The sequence below is a fragment of the Neolamprologus multifasciatus genome, chromosome 22 (assembly GCF_963576455.1).
Source record: "Neolamprologus multifasciatus chromosome 22, fNeoMul1.2, whole genome shotgun sequence".
Lineage (NCBI taxonomy): Eukaryota > Metazoa > Chordata > Actinopteri > Cichliformes > Cichlidae > Neolamprologus > Neolamprologus multifasciatus.
In genome coordinates, this window is record NC_140459.1 from 14,956,479 (window position 1) to 14,978,193 (window position 21,715).

Sequence of the window (21,715 nt, forward strand, 5' to 3'; positions counted from 1 at the left end):
CAGTTAATCTAAAATTATATAACTAATGGTAAGTTGTGGAGAATTAGAGGGAATATGGGGACCTTTAAAAAGTTTGTGAACAGAAAAAAACTGAACAAAAACCCTCAAATGTATTTTTTTCCCCCCAATAAATGAGCCGTTTGGGTTTTTTGATGCACAACTTTCCTAATGCCCACAGCGTTTTATTTGTTTATCTGTAGCTGTTGCAGCTGGCTAGATTAGCATGATCGTGTTTATCTATCAGCTGTTTAAATTCAGCCTCCAGCAGTTTATCTTTGTTTTGGTCATTTCAGCTCAAATCTGTCCCACTCTCTCTTTTATCTTTCTCCCACTCTGTGGCTCTGGTCAAATAAGGATATAAGTTTAGGAGCCAAATATTTTCCACTTAGGGTTTTTAAACACTCTCGAAGTCTCCTCCTCTTGCTTTCATTCGCTCACTCCCTTTGCTCACCCACCCTCTCTTTTCCCTTCTGTCTGTTGCTGTCTGTGATGTAAAAAGATAGTAGTAGAGCTCAGCTGATATAGGAAAAAGAAACCACGGCAAAGGGAGAGAGACCGTAAGGATTAGTTTACCTTTGAAGAGCTGCATGTGGAGAACAGCTTCCATCGTTTCTCCTTTTCCTTTTTTTTTTTTTTACTGTTAACTTTAAAAATTGCTGATATTGATGTTATGGAGGCATAAATGTAGTTAGTGTATTTTTGTGTGTGTGTCTGTGTAACTGTTGTCTGATTTGCTCTTGGCTCCTTTTCTCTAGACTTTCTAACAGTGAAAAAAAGTTAGAAGCAGTCCGGAGTGGAGTAAGAGCGATCTCTGTCTCAGGTAAGATACAAAATCAAGCACACTCACTCACAAAGAGGCAGGTTTAGGAGGAAGATGAGCAAGAGTCTGCTCATCTTCATCGAAGCTTCCTCGGCTCCAGCTGTCTTCCTGTTGTTTCATAATTCAGCTTTTTGTTTTTTTCCCCTCTTACTCATTTTTCCCCCCATCATAATCTCATTGTTTTCTCCTCTGTTAGGACAGCCTCTCCCTCTCTCTCCGTCATCCACTTTGTTCCTGCTTTCTTTTGTTTACATCTTCTCCCCTCATCTTTCTTCACTCTCTCACATCCATTCACTCTTGTTTTCTCTCTCACACTCTCATCCTCTCCCCCGCCCTATTGGCTGAAGATCTTGTGACATCGATGCCTCCTAAGCCAACCAAGGCGCGGCGTTTCCTCCTCCCCTTTGTCTTCTGTTCAGATTCGCCGCCCAACGGTATCCTCGGCTCTCATTGGACAGTTAGCAGAGGAGAATATCCACAAAATTGTGATGTGGCAGAGTGAAATTCCTGATTTGATGACCGCGCTTACTGAATAACTTCACATAAGGACACACAGACAGTCTTTACAAAACCCACAGTACTGAGGAATGTTAATTAAAATGTTACAGTAATAATATGTGGGTTGTTTAAGTGATTTATGGTACTCATTTAGTGCAGGACGGGTCCAAATATTGACTCGCTCTTGGTTTGTTTTTTGTGGGGAAAGTTTTTCTACATTTTAGATCTAAAGTAAAAAGTGATTTTATGGCTAAAACACTTTCTGCTCCATCACAATCTGTCCCCTTCTGCTAAACTGTCTTTGACTTCGTTGCCTTCTTGCTTTGACTCATCCAGTCTTACACAAACACACACACACACACACACTTTAACCACAATAACAGGTTATGCGATGCTTCATAACCACACCAATGCTCACTAAAAATAAAAGACTGTAATACAAATTAAAAAACTACTGGACAAATATCTTTGCCTGAGGTTTGTGTATGTTTTTGATGCATTAGGAATTTATTTCGCAGCCATTAGTAACCAGTCTTTACCCCTTACAAGTCTAAAGAAGATGGATCTTATTCTGTTACTTTCCATCATGTTTTTTTCCCTATTGTATTGTTGTGAGTAGCAGTAGCATGTGATGACACACAGAGTGAATTGTTATTTCAGGACTCCAGTAAGCACATCTTGCTGGTGAGGTCACAACTGTGTTGTTTTTCATGAATGTTGCGGCCCAAAAGATATATCATCTGATATGGACAAATCACAAATGTACACTCACTGACCACTTTGTTAGGTACAGTGGGTTAGTTCCAGACTGGGCCTCTTAAGAGCTGCTTTAATTCTTCACGGGATAGATTCAGCAAGGTGCTGGACACATTCCTCTGAGTTCATATTAACGTAATCATGTCAAACACGCTGCAGATTTGTGAGCTGCGCGTCCATGTGGAGAATCTTCCATTCTGCCACACTCCAAAGCACAAAGGTGCTCTATTTGCTTGAGATTTTGTGACTGTGGAGGATATTTGTGTACAGTCGTCCCTCGTTTATCGCATTAGTTACGTTCTAAAAATAACCCGCGATAGGTGAAATCCGCAAAGTAGCCAACTTTATTCTTTACAATTATTATAGGTGTTTTAAAGCTGTAAAACCCCTCACTACACACTTTATACCTTTTTCTCAGATAGGCATGAACATTCTCACACTTTTATCTCTTGTTTAAACACTCTAAAAGTTCAAACCTTTGTAGAAAAATGAGTCCAGTATTATAGAATGGAACCAAAGGCACATGTGGTTGCCTTTGACGGTGCAAAATGTTTTGTCGACATTGTTGTGTTTGTTGGGGAGAAAACTTACAAACATGCAGTACACCACTTCAGAGTCACACTGCTAGCTATGGGCTCAAAATGTGGTCATAAATATTTTGTACTTGTAAATCGGTTTTGTACTTGTAAATCAGGATTTGTATGTGTAAAAAAAAATTGTGTGTGTGTAAAAAAGATTTGTATGTGTAAAAAAAATTTGTGTGTGCGTAAAAAAGATTTGTATGTGTAAAAAAAAAATTTGTGCGTGCGTAAAAAAGATTTGTATGTGTAAAAAAGATTTGTGCGTGCGTAAAAAAGATTTGTGCGTGCGTAAAAAAGATTTGTGCGTGCGTAAAAAAGATTTGTGCGTGCGTAAAAAAGATTTGTGCGTGAGTAAAAAAGATTTGTGTGTGGACTTAGCCAAAAAAAACGCTGCAAGTTACAAGTACGAATTTTGACCCTATTTTTCTTCCTTTCATCTGATTGGTCAATGTCATGTCAATCACAAATGTAACAATCCAATCAGAGAACAGATGGGTTTGGCAGTCGGAGGGGCGCTTTTTTTGAACTGCAGGTCTTTGAAGGAAATAAATGCCCTTTTACATGCCAACCCAGCGTTTTCCTTCATCACCACGAAGGAAAACAGTCTGTGGTCGTCCGAGTTTGGTGATTTTTGTGTCACAGGTCTACGTGTTTAATATAGGGACTTCCACAGCCTTTTCAACAGCGCTGCGGACCGCGGGGTGGGGGCGGGCAGTGTTTTGGAAATGACAGTCTTCATTACAAAGCTTTCTTCGTTATGAATTAGCATAGATGTTTTTATTGAACATTTGAAGAACTAGCAAAAAAAAAACAGAAACTCTTGTAGAGGACATAAAGTCAGAGATAGAAAAGACAAGGAGCAGGTGCATCTAGTACAGGTAGAGCTGCTGCAAAAACCCACAGAGCTCAGCAGCCAGCAACAAATTCTGGATCCTTTGCTTTTAGTTAGCAGTTAGCATTAGCAGCACATCCTGTGTCCGATGTGAAAGGACTTTTATGCTGCGCACTGTGACTCACAGCAATGGTCCCGGGTCAGCCCTGACTTTGTGTTAAACTAATCCTAAAGTAATAATGGTATTTCTAACCACTGATATACCACAACTTTATCCTTTCAACAGCAACTGAAAGTTAGGGGACCTAGCTGCTATCAGATATTTATATAGAGATCCTCCAGCTTCAACCTGTATTACCCTTCAAGGACCTGCAGTTCAAAAAAGCACCCCTCCGACAGCCAAACCCATCTGTTCTCTGGTTGGATTGTTACATTTGTGATTGACATGACATTGACCAATCAGATGAAAGGAAGAAAAATAGGGTCAAAATTCGTACTTGTAACTTGCAGGGTTTTTTTTGGCTAAGTCCACACACAAATCTTTTTTTACACACGCACAAATCTTTTTTACACATACAAATCTTTTTTACGCACACACAAATTTTTTTTACACATACAAATCCTGATTTACAAGTACAAAACCGATTTACAAGTACAAAATATTTATGACCACATTTTGAGCCCATAGCTAGCGATCAAAGATTTATGTAAATTTGACATGCTGAACGCATTTTGTACTGTACAGGAGACACGGCACGAGATTGATTGACAATGGTCTACAGCCAATTAGGATGCAGAACAAAATGCGCTGTTTAAAAAAAAAAAAAAGCAAAATTGCACAAAAAAAATCTGCGAAAGAGTGAGGCCGCAAAAGGTGAACCTCGTTAGAGCGAGGGACCACTGTACAACAAAATCACTGTTATGGTCAAGAAACAAGTTTGAGATGATTTGAGCTCTGTGACATGATGGTTTATCCTGCTGGAAGCAGCCATCAGAGAATGGTTATACTGTGGTCATAAGGGAACAGACATCGTCAGCGACAATATTTAGTTAAGCTGTGGGGTTTGGTACTAAAAGGACCATAGTGTGACATACAGTGCTATACAAGACAAAATGAATCCATGCTTTTATGTTGTTTACACCAAATTTTGACTCTTTTGCATACCTTGGTTGTAACCAGTGATTGTTTGAGTCACTTGCCTTCTTATCAGCTTGAAGTAGACTAACCATTCTCCTCTGATCTCTGGCGTCCACCAGGGATTCTCAGTCAGTGAACCGTCACTCACAGGATTATTTCTCATGTTCAGATCATTCTCTGTAAAGCCCAGAGTTAGTTGTTTAGGGAAATCCCAGTAGATCAGCAGTTAGTGAAATACAACAACCATGATGCATTCAACGTCTCTTAAATCACTTTTCTACCACATTCTGATGCTCAGTTTGAACATCTGCACATCGTCTCGATCATATATGCATGTATAAATGCACTGAGATGCTCACATGTGATTGGCTGATCACAAATGATCATTAACGAGGAATTTAACAGCTGTACCTAAATAAAGTGGTTAATGAGTGTACATGAGAGATGTTGCCTGGTTCTTGGAACCATTTAGAAACACTGTCATCTCATCTTTAAACCAGCACAGCACCCGCCCACATGGTTGTTTCCAGTACTCTTAGCACTGTCTGCAGCAGATGTAGCAGAGTAGTGTATAGCAGAGCAGTGTCAACAAGTCAAGCTGCTAACTGTTCAATGCTAGAAAGTTACTAAACACTCATCCCTCATTTTCCTTTAATGCTAATGCTTTTAGCAACATGGGGAAGTTGCTATACTAGAAGGACTCGTGGATTTTATTGGATGTTACACATCTACCAGAATCCATTCGCTCTATTCTGTGTACGTGTCAGTTGCGTGATATCCTGGATGGGTCATAATGCTGACCTCATTTCTCCAAGTGTCGCGTTGGCAGCTGTCATCAGTAACTAAAAAGACGGCTCGGAGAAATGAGCGTGAGAGTCTGGACAGCAGCTGCTTCATAGCCGAAACCTTTAAAAATCATCCAAACTTTTCCAAATGTGATAAACAGGCCTGATAAATGCAAGGCTTGGAATTTCAAGCTCTGCGTGTTTTAGTAAAACTCGCAAAAACAGCTTGTAAACTTTTACTCTCTTATATGCATTCAAAACTTTTCCATATTTCCCATTTAAGATGGAAAAAAATCTGAAAAAGCCAATAATAATAAAGCGAAAAGTTGTCACTGGGGGCGTTCTCTTGTTCTAAGAATTGAGTGAGAAAATGAGGTATGTGAGAAACCTTGATCATTTGTAACTGCCTGCTCACTGTATCCGTTCTTCCAATGAAACTCGCATATTAAACACAGCTGCATCCCCTGTCTGCTCACTGTAATTAACTCCCCAGCTCACATGCTTACAGCTTGACACACAGAACATACTTTTTTGACACCACATTGGACTTATTGTCACTGTTTTCTACACATGTGTATTTTAACTGTACATAAGCCTGCACAGCATTAATTGAAGGAGATGTTAACGTTGCATTTTTCCCCCCTCATTAGATTTTGGATTTTAACTAACTGCCCGCTGATTGTTTGGCTTTGCAGATCCTGCAACATCACCGTGTTGTTTCATGGCATGTCATGCTCTAACCTCTCTTCTCTCTCTCTCTCTCTCTCCTCTCTGCTCTGCCTCCTGCTTCTCTCTCTCTCGCTGCTGTTTGTCGTCCTCCTTCTCTGCTGTCCGTTTCCTGCATGCTCTCCTGGACCCTGCAGAAGATCTTAGTGGGGATGGTAAAGTTATACTGTTGTTTATAATCTTTTGTTCTTATGTTCCTTCTTCCTAGTCCTCCTCCACCAAAACACTGCACTCTCCTGGGAAAGGGGAGTGCGCGTTGTGGTGGTGTGAGAGAGAATGTGTGTGTGTGAGTGCGGTATATGTGCTTTGTTGTGTAAATATTGTGTAATGTAATTGTAATACAAAATGATTGGATACATGGATAAATAACCTGTAAGCAAGAGTAGCATGCGATTTTATTATTGCATGCTTAAGTTGAGTGTTTGTGTGATTATCTCCTATTATTGTCTTCAAAGCCGAATGTCTGCTTTCATCCGGAAGGGACACCAAAGACAGAATTTGTGTATTCAGTGGTGTTTTCTCTTTACGGGAACGTCTGCAGCTGCTTCTCTCTGTCGTTCTCCACACACACACACACACACATACAATTTGCTACACATATGCAAAATCGTGCACACGTGTACTCTTGTGCGTTCATGCACACACTTGCACACTCACGGAGAGGAGTAGGGAGAGGCTTGCTGGATTCGAGAGCGGGTGCATTCCTGGCTATAATGGGCCAGCTAGATCGCACACATACACACAAATTCCCTCTCTACCGAGAGCTGAAATGCAGAGTTAGGCCTCTCAAGCTTAGAAAGGGTTGTTTCTGTAGAACACATCCCAAACCACACTGGGGTTTAATATGCAGAGTGATACAGAGTGACCTCTTAGTAAAAACTAAAATCATTTCTTTCATAGACTCAGACTGTTTATGCAAGCTACACAAAATACTCAAAAAGCTAGAGTGTAGCTTCTATCCCCAGCTGGAATTTATTGGATTTTTGTACATGTAAAAACGTGAAGAAAAAAAGTAAAATGCAAAATGAACAGGTATTCTGTTAGTACATTTTTTTAAATCAACGACTCAGAATCAGCTTTTGCCCAACAGTTTATCTAATGAATAGAACTATTCCAGTTCAAATCAAGATGCTTTTAATAAGCCTCTAAATGTTGTTTCTTTCCCCTCTTGTGAAATATAAGTCATGCGTAGCAATGGTTAAATAAATGGATGCCTATTTAATTAAAAGGGTTTTTTTTTAGCATCTTGCAAAAATAGGGAAATGTGTTCTATAATAGCAGTAACAATGACATTTGTACTACAGTCACACAAGGGAAAACAGTGGTTGAAAACCGCAGCATGCCCAAAATTATTGCAATTGTGTCCAATCTCATTGCCTTTGAAATGGGTGCTTTGAAGATGCGGATCAAGTCTGCAGCCACTTGTAGTCGGCTGCTGCTTTCCAAGAAATTTTGGCGCATTTGCTGTCAGTTTGAGATTGAATGTGGTCAAGCTGGTAGGTTATTAGTAACAATATGGTGATTAACTGTGATAAACTGGGGAAAGTTAAAAATCTGTTGGTGTTGACACACACACACACAGAAATTTATTCAGATTTAACTGTTATTAATTCACACTTACATCCCACAATATTAATGTAGACTGAATGTGCTACTTACATTCACAGTACAGCAATAACCTCAAGATTGAAACAGAAATTTCTCCACAAAGAGTGTTCTAGTTTTTGCAGGAGAGCAATTTACCTGTAAAGTAACACAAGCGCTCAGCGAGCTTGTTTTTGTATAGGATTATAACCAGAGCCAGTGGAGGCCTCTGTTGCAAAGACAAGGGACATATTCCACATATTGCACACATACTGACTCTGATTGATTGCAGTATGCTAGCAATATGTGTTTATAAATTAGACAGTAATCATTTGGAAACCTTCTCCAATCTGTCGTGGACGTTTTAAGTTCTTGGACAGAGTCAGGATAGGTGTTTTTTCCCCCCCCTAGATTCTGTGTTTTATGTAAAGCTAACAGCTAACCACACAAATATCAGAGTTTTTATCAATCACATTATGCGACTCTGAGCAAATATACACGTTCCACAATATCCAAATATAACTTTGCTCACTAATAGAACAAAATAAGTGCAGTTTATGTTGTCAACCATCCGGTGCATTGTTTGGAATGTTGTTTAAAATTGTTTAAAATGACTATGCAGCTAGCCCGTAGTTCCTCTACAAGTCTGGCTTCAGAGACTTTTCTTGAGAAAAGCAGCCACAGGCTTTAGAAAAGGATTTTTGATTAAATTTAGGAACACATTTCCCACAGTCCCTGATAAATCCCGAGCAGAGCTGCGAGGGGAGCAGGACAGCAGATGTTTGACTCTTGTTTCCAACAGCTGAGTCTGCACACTGATTTTATTTTAAACGCCGCCATCTGGTTAGGATCGACACGGTCCATGTTTCCCCGTCTTTTTTTTTCTTCTTCTTCTTCCTCCTGGCTCTCTTCTCTCTCTGGCTATCTGTCTGATTCCGCACAGATTTCACCCTAAATACTACCATCTGCTCCCATGACAGCTAGACCCAACATTTCTCCTTCCTCTTCTGTGCATTTCTCCCTTAATGCTTCTTTCTCTTCACTGAGTTTTCAACTGGTCTCCTTACTGTTTTGCCTTTCATTTTCTGTTTGTCCCTGCTTTGTGTCTTCATCTCATCTCTTTTACTTTTCTTTACCTCCTCCTCCTCCTTCTCCTCTACCGCCACCACAGTAAGTCCCTCCCTGCAAACCAGCTGCTCTCACACAGACAGATATTCACAACACATGCTCAGCTGACGCTATCCGCCAAGTGTTTTTGTGTGTGTGTGTGGGTGTGTGTGTCTGTGTGTGTGTGAAAGAAGGCGAGAGAAAGGCAGAGCAAGAAGCTACGTGGGTGTTTCTCTGCTCGGGAGTTGTTAAAACTCTGAGTTAGCTTCATGCTTTAAGTTTAGGGTGGGTTTCTTCTCGGGTGTTTGTGTGTCATGGACCCTTCTTAACGGTAAACCAGTTTTTGTGTCATCATTTGTACCAAGTGTGTTTTAATGTCTTGATATTGTCCGTGTGTGTGTGTGTGTCATGTTTCAGAAACTGATGACTATGCAGAGATAGTTGATGAAGAGGACACCTACACCATGCCCTCAAGTAAGTCACTTATTCAGTTTGCTCTCTTTCTAAACTCATTTGTACTTAAGGACTCTTAAGAACTCAGCTTCTGTTGCACTGGCACACGGCGGCTATAAATTTCTCGTACTCAAACAAACGTTAATTTCATTCTGCTCCCTAATAAGCGAGGTTGTGGTGTGAATCGCTTCCAAGAAACAGACTCGCACAACGAACCCGAGGAGTTGCATTAAACCGCGTTTGGTTAGGCAGCAGCTATCAAATTCTGGCCGGTTTTCCTTCATCCTTTCTAAACAGCAGAGACGCTAGAGGCCGCGGCTTGCGCCATGTACGTGTGGTCATGGAGACGCATCACATCTGTCGGATTCATTCGTGCGTTTGTCAAAAGCCTGAATGTGCTGGTTTGTTTGGCTGTAGTTCGTGGCTTTAGCTCCATTATTTTTAATGTGGATGTTTTGGCCAGTTCAGAGTACTTATGCGTTTGATTGTGCGGCCAACTTTGAAAAATGGACTGTTCTCTTTCCCCCCAGTCTTTTTCTATCTGTCTCTGTCTTGGCTCTTTCTTTCTTTCTTTGTCCCCCTTTTTTTTTTTTTTGCTTTGCTTTTTTTGGTCTCCTTTAGAAGACTTCCTCTAATCAGACTCACTGCAGACATATTTTCCTATCCTGTGTCTGACTTTGTATGTGTGTCCATGTCATACCGGCTGCTGAATTTATAAAATAAATCTGTAAAACGGTAACAGCTGGAGAGCAAGCTTAGATCTTTGAATTATTCTGTGGCGGTATCGACAATTATCAGATAATGAGCAAAGTCGGCAAGTTATTGTTGTCTGCGCACGTTTGTGTGTTTGTGTTTTCTGAGCTAGTTTCAATCTTAAAGCTGCTGCCTGGCTCTCCCCCCGTCTCTTCATCTCCATCTCTTTCTCTCTTCCTCTTTCCCCCCCATCGCCAACACAGTGAGCTATGGAGTAGTTGAAGGTAAAACTCCCTCTCTCTCTTTCATTCTCTCTCGTTATTTTTCTTTTCCAGGCTCTTTTTACATCGTAGTGTTTTTGACCATGACCTCCAGTAAGCGCATTGAAAAGCCAGTAATGAATAAGCATTAGCTGTTTATTTGAACTTTAACACCTGGAAAAGAAAAAAAAATACTTAAATTGTTGTTGAGTTTTGTTTTGGCTTTTTCTTTTCTTTTTTTATTCAGTGGTATTTTTTATCTTGTAGATCGCAGCTCGTAAAGGTGAACTCGGGCATCGCAACTGAGCGAGAGCCAATCCATAAACAAATCATTATGTTTCAGTACATATAACACTTTGTACTGAAGTACATTAATAAGTCAATCAGAACTTGGGAACATGAAGTAAAGACAGACCTCTGGAACAACCTAACAGCATTTGTTGTGTTTTGGCTTGGCTCTCCTTGCACCATCCTGCTGTTATCATGTCTTTACTACTTTTTTTTGTTTCTTTTTAAAATGTGTTTTGTGGTTATGGTTCTTTCACATCTTCTTTTATGTTTGAAGAAATTATTAATTTCCTGAAAGTGAATATCAGTGTGATTTTAATTACAGTAAATCTTTCATAATGGAATGTGTGTTTGGTTACTGCTGAACTGGTTTTGTTTGGGTTGGTTGAATCCAAACAACAGAGCTCTGTTTAGCCTGACAGACAATTAAACTTGTAAAGAATAAGTTCCCGATGGTGAACGACCCCAATAAACCTTTTCAACTTGAGCTTCCTGCGGTTAGTTGGCAACTGACATTAATACACCTCCGCAGAAATGCTTCCTGGCTTTTTCAGCAAGGCAGAAATATTAATAACGCTTTAATGTAAAAAAAACAAGCAGTTTCTCTCCAATCTTTCTGGATACACTCTGTGAAAGTTAGGGTTAGATGCAGGCACTGACTTCATCAAGCAGTGTTTAGTTTCAGTCCATATGAGAGGTGCTCAGAGATCTCCAGACTTTTTCCCAAATTGAAATTCTTTTTCACAACTACTTGATCTTTTTTTCCCCGCAGTTTCTCTGCAACATCACTACAGACGTCATTACAGGAACAAGTTCATTATACTGGGACACTCGTGTGCATGTTCATGTTGTATGTTGTTGGTGTGTTTGCAAATCTGTGTTGCAGCGTGCATGTTTTACCATTGATCTAGTTAGAGGGGAAGAGGCTTGATCCAGGTCCTACTGTTTTAGGTTTGTTGTAAAGTGAAACTAGTGCCAATGGATGGGATTTGCCTAAAAGGGCAGCGTAAGACTGCCAGAATGATAGAAATAATTTAAAGCTAACTTAGAAGCATATCGTGGAAACTTTTCCACAATAAGCTATCTAAATATGTCTTTTTTTTCTTGCTTAAACCTCATCCATGGTGTTGAAATAAATGCCAAATGTGACAGGTTCTTGCTGTTTTTCATCCACTGAAAATGCCCTTACTTCCTTCCCTATTCTTTTTCCTTTCCTCTTCTTACTCTGCTTCTCAGCGCGGGACTATGAGATCCAGAGGGACAGGATAGAGTTGGGCCGCTGCATTGGAGAGGGTCAGTTTGGCGATGTACACCAAGGAGTCTACAACTGTCCAGTATGTGAAAACACACCAACATGCGCACCTCTCTGTTAATGCGTGTGGGCCAAAAGGCTTGTACAGTCTTGCTGTGTTATTTTGGCGAGCTTTACAGTGTATCATCTGTTAACTCGTGTCTTGTGTGCTGTTTGTTTGCAGGACAAAGCATCTCTAGCTGTCGCCATTAAGACCTGTAAGAACTGTACTTCTGACAGCGTCAGAGAAAAGTTCCTGCAAGAAGCACGTAAGATGCAATTTTGTGCGTTTGTCAGTGTGTCTCACATCACATTAGCATTAAATGCATGATGATGCTATTACTGTCTTTTTTCCTTGCAGTGACAATGCGTCAGTTTGACCATCCTCACATTGTTAAGCTGATCGGCGTGATCACAGAGAACCCGGTGTGGATCATCATGGAGCTCTGTACTCTTGGAGAGGTAACCCTCATACTGTGTGTGTGGGACAATCTTGGTATTCGAGTTCTCTTGAGATGGCAAGAGCCGTAAAAAGCTCAGTCTTGGTATGTCAGCGTGGTTCATCTTTTAACAGTGCCTCTGTCATTTCCTCCCTTTGTTTTCTCTCTCTGTCAACAGTTGCGCTCGTTCCTTCAGGTGAGGAAGTACAGTCTTGACCTGGCCACGCTCATCCTGTATGCCTACCAGCTCAGCACAGCTCTGGCCTACCTGGAGAGCAAACGCTTTGTACACAGGTAAACACACACACATATGCTTCTGTAGCCTGATTGAGGTGGGGGGAGTGGAGGGCTCAGACTATTAGTGCCAACACCACAGATTATACTGAAATTGAATTAAAATGGCATTTTCAACTACACGAACACCTGCAGGACTTTCAGTTTCTTATATAATCTGAAAACATATAAAAGTGCAAAATTATATTTCCTTTAATGACAACATTCTCTGAAGATCTTCCCACATTCACCCTGCCTTGTTACAATTTTACAAGTTTACTCAACAGTGAGATTTCAGACTCATGAATCATCATTTTGCATCACAAATGACAGTTGGGGTGTTACACAATCAGATGCACATATGTCACAAATGAAGCATTGCATTGTGAGTCTGTGAGTGTGCGTGTGTAAGGATAATATATTATGTTTCATAAATATAATGTTACAGTTCAGACTATACACGGATCACAGCAGTAGGTTTTAGAGATTTAGATTTTCTTTTTTCCTGCTTTAAAAAAAAATAGGGATATAGCAGCTCGGAACGTGTTGGTCTCTGCGGTGGACTGTGTGATGCTTGGAGACTTTGGTCTATCACGATACATGGAGGACAGCTCTTACTACAAAGGTAATGAAGCAACAATCTAAGTATCCTTAGAGTTTCCATGTAATTTCCACATTAACAGGTGTGTAAAAAGGCTCCTGGGAATTCTATAAAATGGGGAAAAAAGAAAGTGCAATGCTGACCTGAAACCAGCCAGTAGTCTTAGTTTAAACAACATTTAGCTGCCAGTGCGTTACCACCATCTACTGGTGACATCACGTTATATCAGCTGTTCTCTGTGTTACCAACTCATTGCAGCCTTTTTGTTGAAACATTAACTGGTGATAAAATTTTCTACTCTCTGCCTTAGTGCTTATCTCTGTGTCTGTGTTTGTGTCTCAGCTTCTAAAGGTAAACTTCCCATTAAGTGGATGGCTCCTGAATCTATCAATTTTAGGAGATTCACGTCTGCAAGTGACGTCTGGATGTTCGGTGAGTTTTGTTTTTTTTTTTTATAATCCAGCGCCATCTCTTTCAGATGTGTCTGCTTTGACCACACTTTGTGATGATGTGATTCATCACTGTAGGTGACTTTTGCGTGTCTGCGTCTCCCCCGTAGGTGTATGCATGTGGGAGATCTTGATGTACGGCATCAAGCCCTTCCAGGGGGTGAAAAACAATGACGTGATTGGCAGGATAGAAAACGGGGAGCGCCTGGCGATGCCTCCCCAGTGTCCGCCCACCCTGTACAGTTTGATGACCAAATGTTGGTCATATGACCCCAGCAAGCGTCCGCGATTCACTGAACTCAAAACACAACTCAGGTAAAAAATAAAAATAAAAAAAAGTATTAAAAATATTAATAATTTAAAAAATGTTTACATGCTTATTTAATTAATGAGGTAGTTTAAAGGTAGTTTTTAATAATTTGCTTTAGGTGTAAAACTTTGATGTTGTTGCTATAATAGAGATGGCCTCTGTCTCAATCTGACCCCATGGAGTAATTTTTCCTTGAGTTTTTCTTCTTCTTCCTTTTCATTAAGTTTAATTAGTACTAAAAACATGACATTGTTGGTTGTGGTTTCTCTAAAAATCTTTGACTTTCAGTACATTGGTCAAGATGAAATAGTGCACTAAACCAAAAGAGTGCATGACTGCGCAATTCAATTTTCTCTCTGCCAATATTTTAATTTCTGAAGCACGATACTGGAGGAAGAGAAGCTCCAGCAAGAAGAGAGACTCCGAATGGAAATGAGGAGACAAGTTACCGTTTCATGGGACCCAGATGAAGCACCACCTAAAGTAAGAATCAATGACTGTTTGTGCTCGATCTGCCTTTTTGAAATCATTTGTTTCCCATCCTCCCATGTCCGTGTTATTTCTTGTATGTCTGTGCAAGTCTTTGTTGTGGCTGATTAACACAAATGGGTTTTCTCTGTGTTTGTAGCCTAGCAGACCAGGTTACCCCAGTGAAGGCTTCGTCAGCAACTCCCCGCACAACCACTTCCCGGTAAACAGCACACAGAAGCACACAGATCTTCATCAGTGAGGAACCTGTGCGTTCCTGTTCTGCCTTATTCTGATTCAGCTGTGCTGGGAAGCACTACAGAGATAGATAGTGAGCTAGATGCTGTAAGACCTAATGTGGACAATGACAGTCCATTAATATATAAACCACTCCTTGTTAATGACTGACATCTATGCAGTCTGATATACTCTGCCATTATCTTAAACTGTGGTGAGCATAGTTTCATTGCACCTGACGAAGGACCCACATGACATTTTACATCATCTGTGAAAAGATGGTTGAAAAAAATGGCTTTTTCCAAGCATCTGCACACAGCTGCACATGCCGTAAGCAGTTACACAATTCTGTTGTTTTAAAGCTGTCCTCCCCAATTTGTGTTAAATATTTATAAAAAGCAAAACAAAAAAGAAAAGTTGCTGCCAAGACAAATCTTCGGTCACGACTGAGCAAAAAATTTGAAAGGAAAACAATTCAGTCACTAGTTTCAAAAACAAACCTGTAAATTATATTCTGTAACACTAAAACAAAACAAAAAAATCTGTAAGGTTGTACAAATCAGCTCTAAGCGTGAATGCTGTCATCACAATAAGGCCAACCCAATAAAGTCTGTGTTAAGTCTGGAGTAGCTCTGACTGTCAGGCACACACTGAGTGCGTGCTGCATGTGTCTGAGTCAAAGAGAGACATGCAAGGACAGAAAGAGTTTGAGTGCAGTTATTCTTCTCCTCATAAACCAGGCAGACAGCAGGCATTTCCTGTAGTGCTAAAAGCCGCTTACTCGTGGACAAACACACACGGGCGCGCACACACAAACACACACTAACAAATCAAAGCCACTCTTCAGCTCCTGGCAGCAAGCTTTTCTTTGGTCCTTATAAGGAGTGCGTAATTCAAACTGCCATTTAAGCCTAACTTGATAACATCGGACTTTAGATTAGCATCTGTATATTTCTGCATGCATTGCACACTAGACTGAGGTTTAAAGTGCATTTGAAGAGATTTTAACACTTTCTGAATCCATTTGCATGCCCGTCAGTGAAATAGTTACTGTCTTTGGTAGTGGTTTTTCATAAGTATTCATTGATTTCCTAGTGTTATTCTTATGTCGGTAGATTTGTTTGTTTTGCCATCATCTGACTGGTTTAGAGCGTCTTTAAAAGCAGCCTTTTTGTGAAAACGTAGACGTGGAAAGTTGAATGATAATCAAAGTTTTCTCTTCTGTTATTTTATTATCTGTGAATCCTTCATCTTTTATGTCTTTGAGTCCCCATTTTCTCATTATTTCTTTCTATTGACGTCATTCTCAGCCCTCTTTCCTACCAACACTGCTTTAGAGATAAAACTCTTAAATCTTCTAGTAACATAGAGCCAGATGTTGCAAAAGAGGAAGAACTTTACACTGCTTGTTTGTTCATAAATATTTTTGACTGTTTTCTTTGTCTGTTTTTCTTTTCCACTTTCAATCTGTCCTCCTCCAGCAATCAGCCCATGGTGGTGTAGGTGGAAGAGTTGGAGGCAGCTATCCTTCTACTGATTCCTGGAATCCGCACAGACCTGAACATACTGCACCGTGGAGCCCGAATATGGAGGTGTGCACCCACAAATGCATTTGACACAGAACTTTCACCAGTCAAACATGGATTTGTGTAACATCTCAGCCACTCACTGAACCCACTGTCGTAACTGTTTGTTGAATTTTTTGCCTCATATCAAACACAGAAAACACATAGTGGTTAAAGCAAATTAAAGCAATACAAGTTAAAGCAGTTATGACCTGCATATGTGTTTTGTTTGGTTGCCAGGTGAAGATTTCTTTCACAGGACTAGTCAGATTAAGGCCATTACTTTGGCACAGTTTGATCAATTATAATCATTAAATCACAATAAGCAAGATTTATTCCTTCACTGCTACGTCTTGATAACAAGGCGCACCTAAGGACCTTTTTTTTTCTCTCGCTCTCTCTTTCAACAGGACATTGGGTGTGTAGGTCAGGCTCTGATGGAGGAAAGGCTGATGATGCAGCAGCAACAGATGGAGGATGACCAGCGGTGGTTGGAGCAGGAGGAGAGCTTCATGGTAATTAAATTATACAGACTCATAGTGGCTGAATTTAAATATTCCCTCCTATTTTAGCTTTCTACATTGCCACTAGTGTTTTTTTTTTTTCTTTGTCACATCCATAGTGAAGATTATGAAGCCAAAGCAAAATAAACTGGGGTAAGCAGGGCTTCAGTTGCCCCTTAAGTCAGCTAACCAAACCAGCATTATTTGTCTCTTTTCAGTATTAACACATGTGGCTTATTTATACTTTAAAAAGCAAACAAAAGACACAAATAAATTCAATTCCATTTTATTTATATAGCACCTAATCACAACAACAGTTGCCTCAGGGCGCTTTATATTGTAAGGTAAGATACAAAATACATAATACAAAGAAAACAGAGAAATCCCCAACAAGCCCCTATTAGCAAGTGCTTTGGTGACAGTGGGAAGGAAAAACCTGCAGCAGCATCAGGGACAAGGAGGGGCGGCCAGCTCCCATGACCAGTTGGGGGTGAGCGACTGGAGAGAGGACAAAAACATGCTGTGGAAGAGAGCCAGAGATGAATAATAACTAATAATTAAATGCAGAGCGGTGTATAAACACAGAGTGAAAAAGGTAACTGAAGAAGAAACACTCAATGCATCATGGGAATCCCTAAACTAAGGAAGAAATCAAGGTCACTTGATTCAACCCTGACTATATGGTTTATCAAAAAGGAAAGTTTTAAGCCTTATCTTAAAAGTAGCAATAGTATCTGTCTCCCGAATCCAAACTGGAAGCTGGTTCCACAGAAGAGGCCTGACAGCTGAAGACTCTGCCTCCCATTCTCTAAATCCTCTAGGAATCACAAGTAAGCCTGCAGTCAGAGAGTGGAGAGCTCTAATGGGCTGATACGGTACTATAAGGTCATTAAGATAAGATGGGACCTGAGTATTCACCTGATTATTCAAGACCTTGTGAAGAGCATGTGAGGAGCAGGATTTTAAATTTAATTCTGATTTAACAGGGAGCCAATGAAGAGATGGCAGAATAGGAGATATCTGCTCTCTTCCTTGTCACTGTCAGTACTCTTGCTGCAGATAAAATAAAGGCATAGTTTACAACAGCAAATCATTATGATCAATCCAAATAAATACTGTATGAAGATGTAAATATAAAATTAGTGAGAGATTTTTGTCCCACTTGGTAAACCCTCTTCATGTCCACTGTTGTTGCCAGACCAGCTGCAGAACGTCTTTTTCAGATTTTTGAACTGGCTCAGTTGTGCATGCTTGATTTATCTCATCAGACACTGAGAAATCCCCAAAAAGGAGCCAAAATACTGCTTTTGCAAAACAAGTCTGTTTTTCTCCTCTGCTCAGGTCAGATTGTTTCTCTGCTTGTCTCGATGGCCTGTTTTTCAATTTTAAGCCAAATGTTGGAGAGCTGAAAGGCAGTGAAAAAAATCAAGCATGAGTAATGAGTGCTGGGGAGTTCCTGGGTCGGCCCGTCATGTTTAACATGATTTCCTGTTCTACTGCTTCATAGACCAGGAAATCTGTCAGGGCAGATATGACGGGCTGAATTACTGATATCTTGTTTGTTAGCTGACACCAGGAGTTTTGTTTTGTTTTTTGTTTTTTTTCTGGATACTTTATATACCTCGCTGCACAAACCTTGAGGACCTTGGACCCCTGGGGAAATTAACACCCAGATTAATGGCAAAGGGGGCGGACCTGAGTGGCACCTTTTAACCTTTGCTCTTTATGACTTGTTTCTCACTCATGTAATTAGTGGACAGGTTTGGATGTACCACCTGAATCACAGCCACCTCAAACATTTTTTCAATAAAAGCTTTAACAGCCACGTTTTCAAAATCTCATAAAGGGACTGACTGGCACTCACTACCCAGGGCATGGATGTAAAAAACAAAATTGCTCCCTACAGAGTCTCTGCTGAGCTGAAGCTAATCTGATAGTATCGTGGCTCCAGCAGCTGAAAATGTAACAATAGACATAGATTTAATCGCAAGGTAGCGTGCTTTAAAATCAATAGTGCTGTAGATTAAAACCCACTGTCCACAGGATTTGTGTCAGCTGCAGGTTCAGTCAGTGAGCAGGTAGTATTACAAAGCCTATTTGAAGTCTAGTTAAATTAATATTCTGACGTGTATGCCGCTGTGTCCCTGCCAGGAATGCGATAAAAAAACGTTCACATGATATTCTCAGCAGATTAATAGTAGTGAAACTGTTATAAATTTCACATTAAAACCAAATGTGTGTTTGAGCTCTTTAGAAGTGCCTCGTGCTATCTGTTTTTCTTTCTTGGGAGCTGACCTTCATAATATTTGCTGGTGCAGATTGAAATCCATTTTTAAACCTAGTCTTTTGCAGGTGTAGTTTAAATGCTTGCCTCTAATTAGCAACGCATTCCCGCACAGAGTGCATGCGATCAGTGATGTGTTGACTTCTGGTCTAAAGTCTGAGTGAACCTTAATCCCCAGTGGCAGCTGTTGTGGCCGTTACTCTTGCCTAAAATCATTCTTGAAACATGTTCAGCTGGAGAAGTCAAGTGAAAGCTGCTGTCGTACGTTTGAAAGAGGCAAGTGGAATTTTTGCTGCGAGGGAAAACGAGCACTGGATTCGGGATATGCAGGCTAAGTTAATGTAGAATATGTGCTGGAAAATTACAGAAGTAATAAAAGAGTGGAGTGCTTAAGGCAAAACAGGGAAGTAAATTTGATGTGTGAGTTCAGGCTCATCAGGAGAGTGGAAGAAGGGAAAGAGAAAAGCAAAGAGAGGAGGACAGAGGGAGGGAAAAAGGAAGTGGGATTGGCAAGAGCGAGGGAGAGGGAGGAATGAACGAGGAGTCGCCCGTCAGAAAGAAGGAGCGAGAGAGGGAGAGAAACAGGAGGAGATCCAGAGAGATGGAAAGAGTGGGAGGGAGAAAAAGAGAGGACAGTGAGGCAGTTGGATCTTTTTCCCTTTAGGATTTAGTCTCTGTGCCCAGCGGAGCTTTTCTTCCTCTGGAAAAACTTTTTCTCCTGCCTTTTCCTTCTCATCCAGTCGCCTCTGACTCAGGTTTTCTCTCTGTCTTCTGCAAACTTCTGCATTTCTTTGTGCCGTCTACCGTCAGTTTCTCTATGACTTGAGCTGCTCCATCTTTTATCGCCCCTTCTATTAAACTTTCGGTCCTTATCCCCGCCCTTCTTTCGATGGCCTCCACTCTCTGCATTCCTCCGCCTGACTTCATCAACCTATATTCTCCCAGGATGCATCTCTTCAAGGCGTGCTTCACCAAAACGGTACTGGAACAGAAAGCGAGGGGATGCTGGAACTATTCAGTCGTGTAGTGATCTCTTTGTGAGCAGGGCTGTATTTGTGTATTGCTCCTCTTTAATAAGCTGCTGCTGATTTATTTATTTTATTTTTTTGATTGTCGCTGCTAATATTTTAATTTTGCAAAATCAGTTTTGCTTTTAAATTGTGATGCTTGGTTAGGAAATGAAATGATTTTGCAGCAGTTTTTATTTACAAACAAAATGTTAGATATTTTATTTTTTTGCTGCAATGCCTGGTACAATGTGCATATATTTCTGTATAAATATATATATATATATTTATGGCTTTTATATTTAATCCTTTCTAATCCATTGTATGTTTGTGTCTCTCTGCAGAAGGCGGAGTCCAGAAACAGCAGAGGGAGCGTCGACAGGGAGGACGGCACACTACAAGCACCGGTCAGTCTATGTGTGCGTGTGTGTGTGCTTTGACATTTTAAAATTGGATTCACTTGTGGTTTCGTTGAGCTATGGAGCATGGTTGGACAAATGCTTGTGGTGCTAAGAAAAACGTAATAGAGAGGTAGCAGAGAGATGATTATAAAAAAAAGGGGGAAAAGCAGAGAAAAGCTTAAAGAAAGAGAACCAGAGTGAGGCAGAGGGGAACGCGTTCAGACAAACGGAGAGGAAATGCAGACGGCGGGAGAAGAGAAAGTATTTCAGTCTGTGAGCCATGAAGGGCACTGCCTACATACCGACCACTTGACCACAGAGGACATATGGGAACTTTAAAGGCAGAAGAACTGGACGTTAACTGTACACAAGGGTTATAATAGCCTGTAGCTTAGGCAAAAATGAGGACATTGCTGGTGATTCTTCTCAGTATGCGATGGCAGCTTTCTTTCTTATATTTAGCTTGTTTATATTTGTGAATGTTACATTTATTGTTTCTGTGAGATTTATTCCCCTAAATAAAAGGTTGGTCAATGTGGATGAGATGAGAATTTATTGATACTAGACTTCTAAAAGTCTGAGATTACAGGAAAAATTTAAGTGTGTCTGTCTGTCTGCACAGGGTGGAAGCCAACATATCTACCAGCCTGTTGGGAAACCAGGTGAGAGAGCAAACACACTGACATGTTTAGTAGAAACAGACGGTGACAAGTATTGAAAATAATAAGTATTTTCATCCCAACATTTGTGGTGGAAGAAAAATATTAGAACTGGTACATTATTAGTTGGCATTGTTGACACATGAACATGTCAGTCGCTATAGCATATCAGGGGTAAACTACTTTAAACTACTTTGTATTCTGTTTCTTAAATGTAACTCATATTATAGTTATCTGTATAAAAATATACATGCTATGTTGCTTCATGGCAAAGATGCTAACCCACAATTTTGTTTTTCCCCCCAGAACCTGTGGCACCTCCCAAAAAGCCCCCCCGCCCAGGAGCTCCAGCTAACTTAACCAACCTGCCCAGTCTCTGCCCTGTAGAAAGCTACAATGACGGGGTCAAGGTGCATATGAACACACAAATTCCAGTAAGAACGTGAGGTTTAAAGATGATTAAGATTAGGAACAGGGTTTTCTGTTTCATAGAAGTCTGTGATTTACTGTGGTAATTTGTATGCTCTTGCCTACACATAGCTTTTGATTTGGTTCTTTGGTATTGTGCTGATGGGTTGCATGCCGGTCCATGTCATGCCTTGCCTGTGGTTGGCTTTGGCCTAATGTGCTGTCCCTCTTCTCTCCCCCCCTTTTTACTCCTTCTATCCCCCCTGTTACTAACTTCCATCCACTACTCCTTTAACCT

The 21,715-nt window shown here is 40.5% G+C and overlaps 1 protein-coding gene across 6 annotated transcripts in view; it reads left to right on the forward strand.

Annotated features, from left to right (window-relative positions):
• The window catches only part of LOC146493185 (focal adhesion kinase 1-like), a 63,956-nt gene that overhangs the window by 38,207 nt on the left and 4,034 nt on the right, over positions 1-21,715 (forward strand). For 3 of the 6 annotated variants that reach the window (XM_085148089.1, XM_085148095.1, XM_085148094.1), the window contains 18 exons: positions 756-820; positions 6,274-6,291; positions 9,245-9,301; positions 10,237-10,257; positions 11,758-11,855; positions 11,997-12,081; positions 12,174-12,274; positions 12,431-12,546; positions 13,050-13,150; positions 13,469-13,558; positions 13,686-13,890; positions 14,266-14,368; positions 14,514-14,576; positions 16,072-16,182; positions 16,566-16,670; positions 20,294-20,356; positions 20,973-21,012; positions 21,316-21,419. In XM_085148089.1, coding sequence (XP_085004215.1) covers positions 756-820; positions 6,274-6,291; positions 9,245-9,301; positions 10,237-10,257; positions 11,758-11,855; positions 11,997-12,081; positions 12,174-12,274; positions 12,431-12,546; positions 13,050-13,150; positions 13,469-13,558; positions 13,686-13,890; positions 14,266-14,368; positions 14,514-14,576; positions 16,072-16,182; positions 16,566-16,670; positions 20,294-20,356; positions 20,973-21,012; positions 21,316-21,419 — 1,546 coding nt within the window. The remainder of the gene's footprint in view (positions 1-755; positions 821-6,273; positions 6,292-9,244; positions 9,302-10,236; positions 10,258-11,757; positions 11,856-11,996; positions 12,082-12,173; positions 12,275-12,430; positions 12,547-13,049; positions 13,151-13,468; positions 13,559-13,685; positions 13,891-14,265; positions 14,369-14,513; positions 14,577-16,071; positions 16,183-16,565; positions 16,671-20,293; positions 20,357-20,972; positions 21,013-21,315; positions 21,420-21,715) is intronic. The other 3 variants (XM_085148090.1, XM_085148091.1, XM_085148093.1) reach the window with 3 other exon arrangements.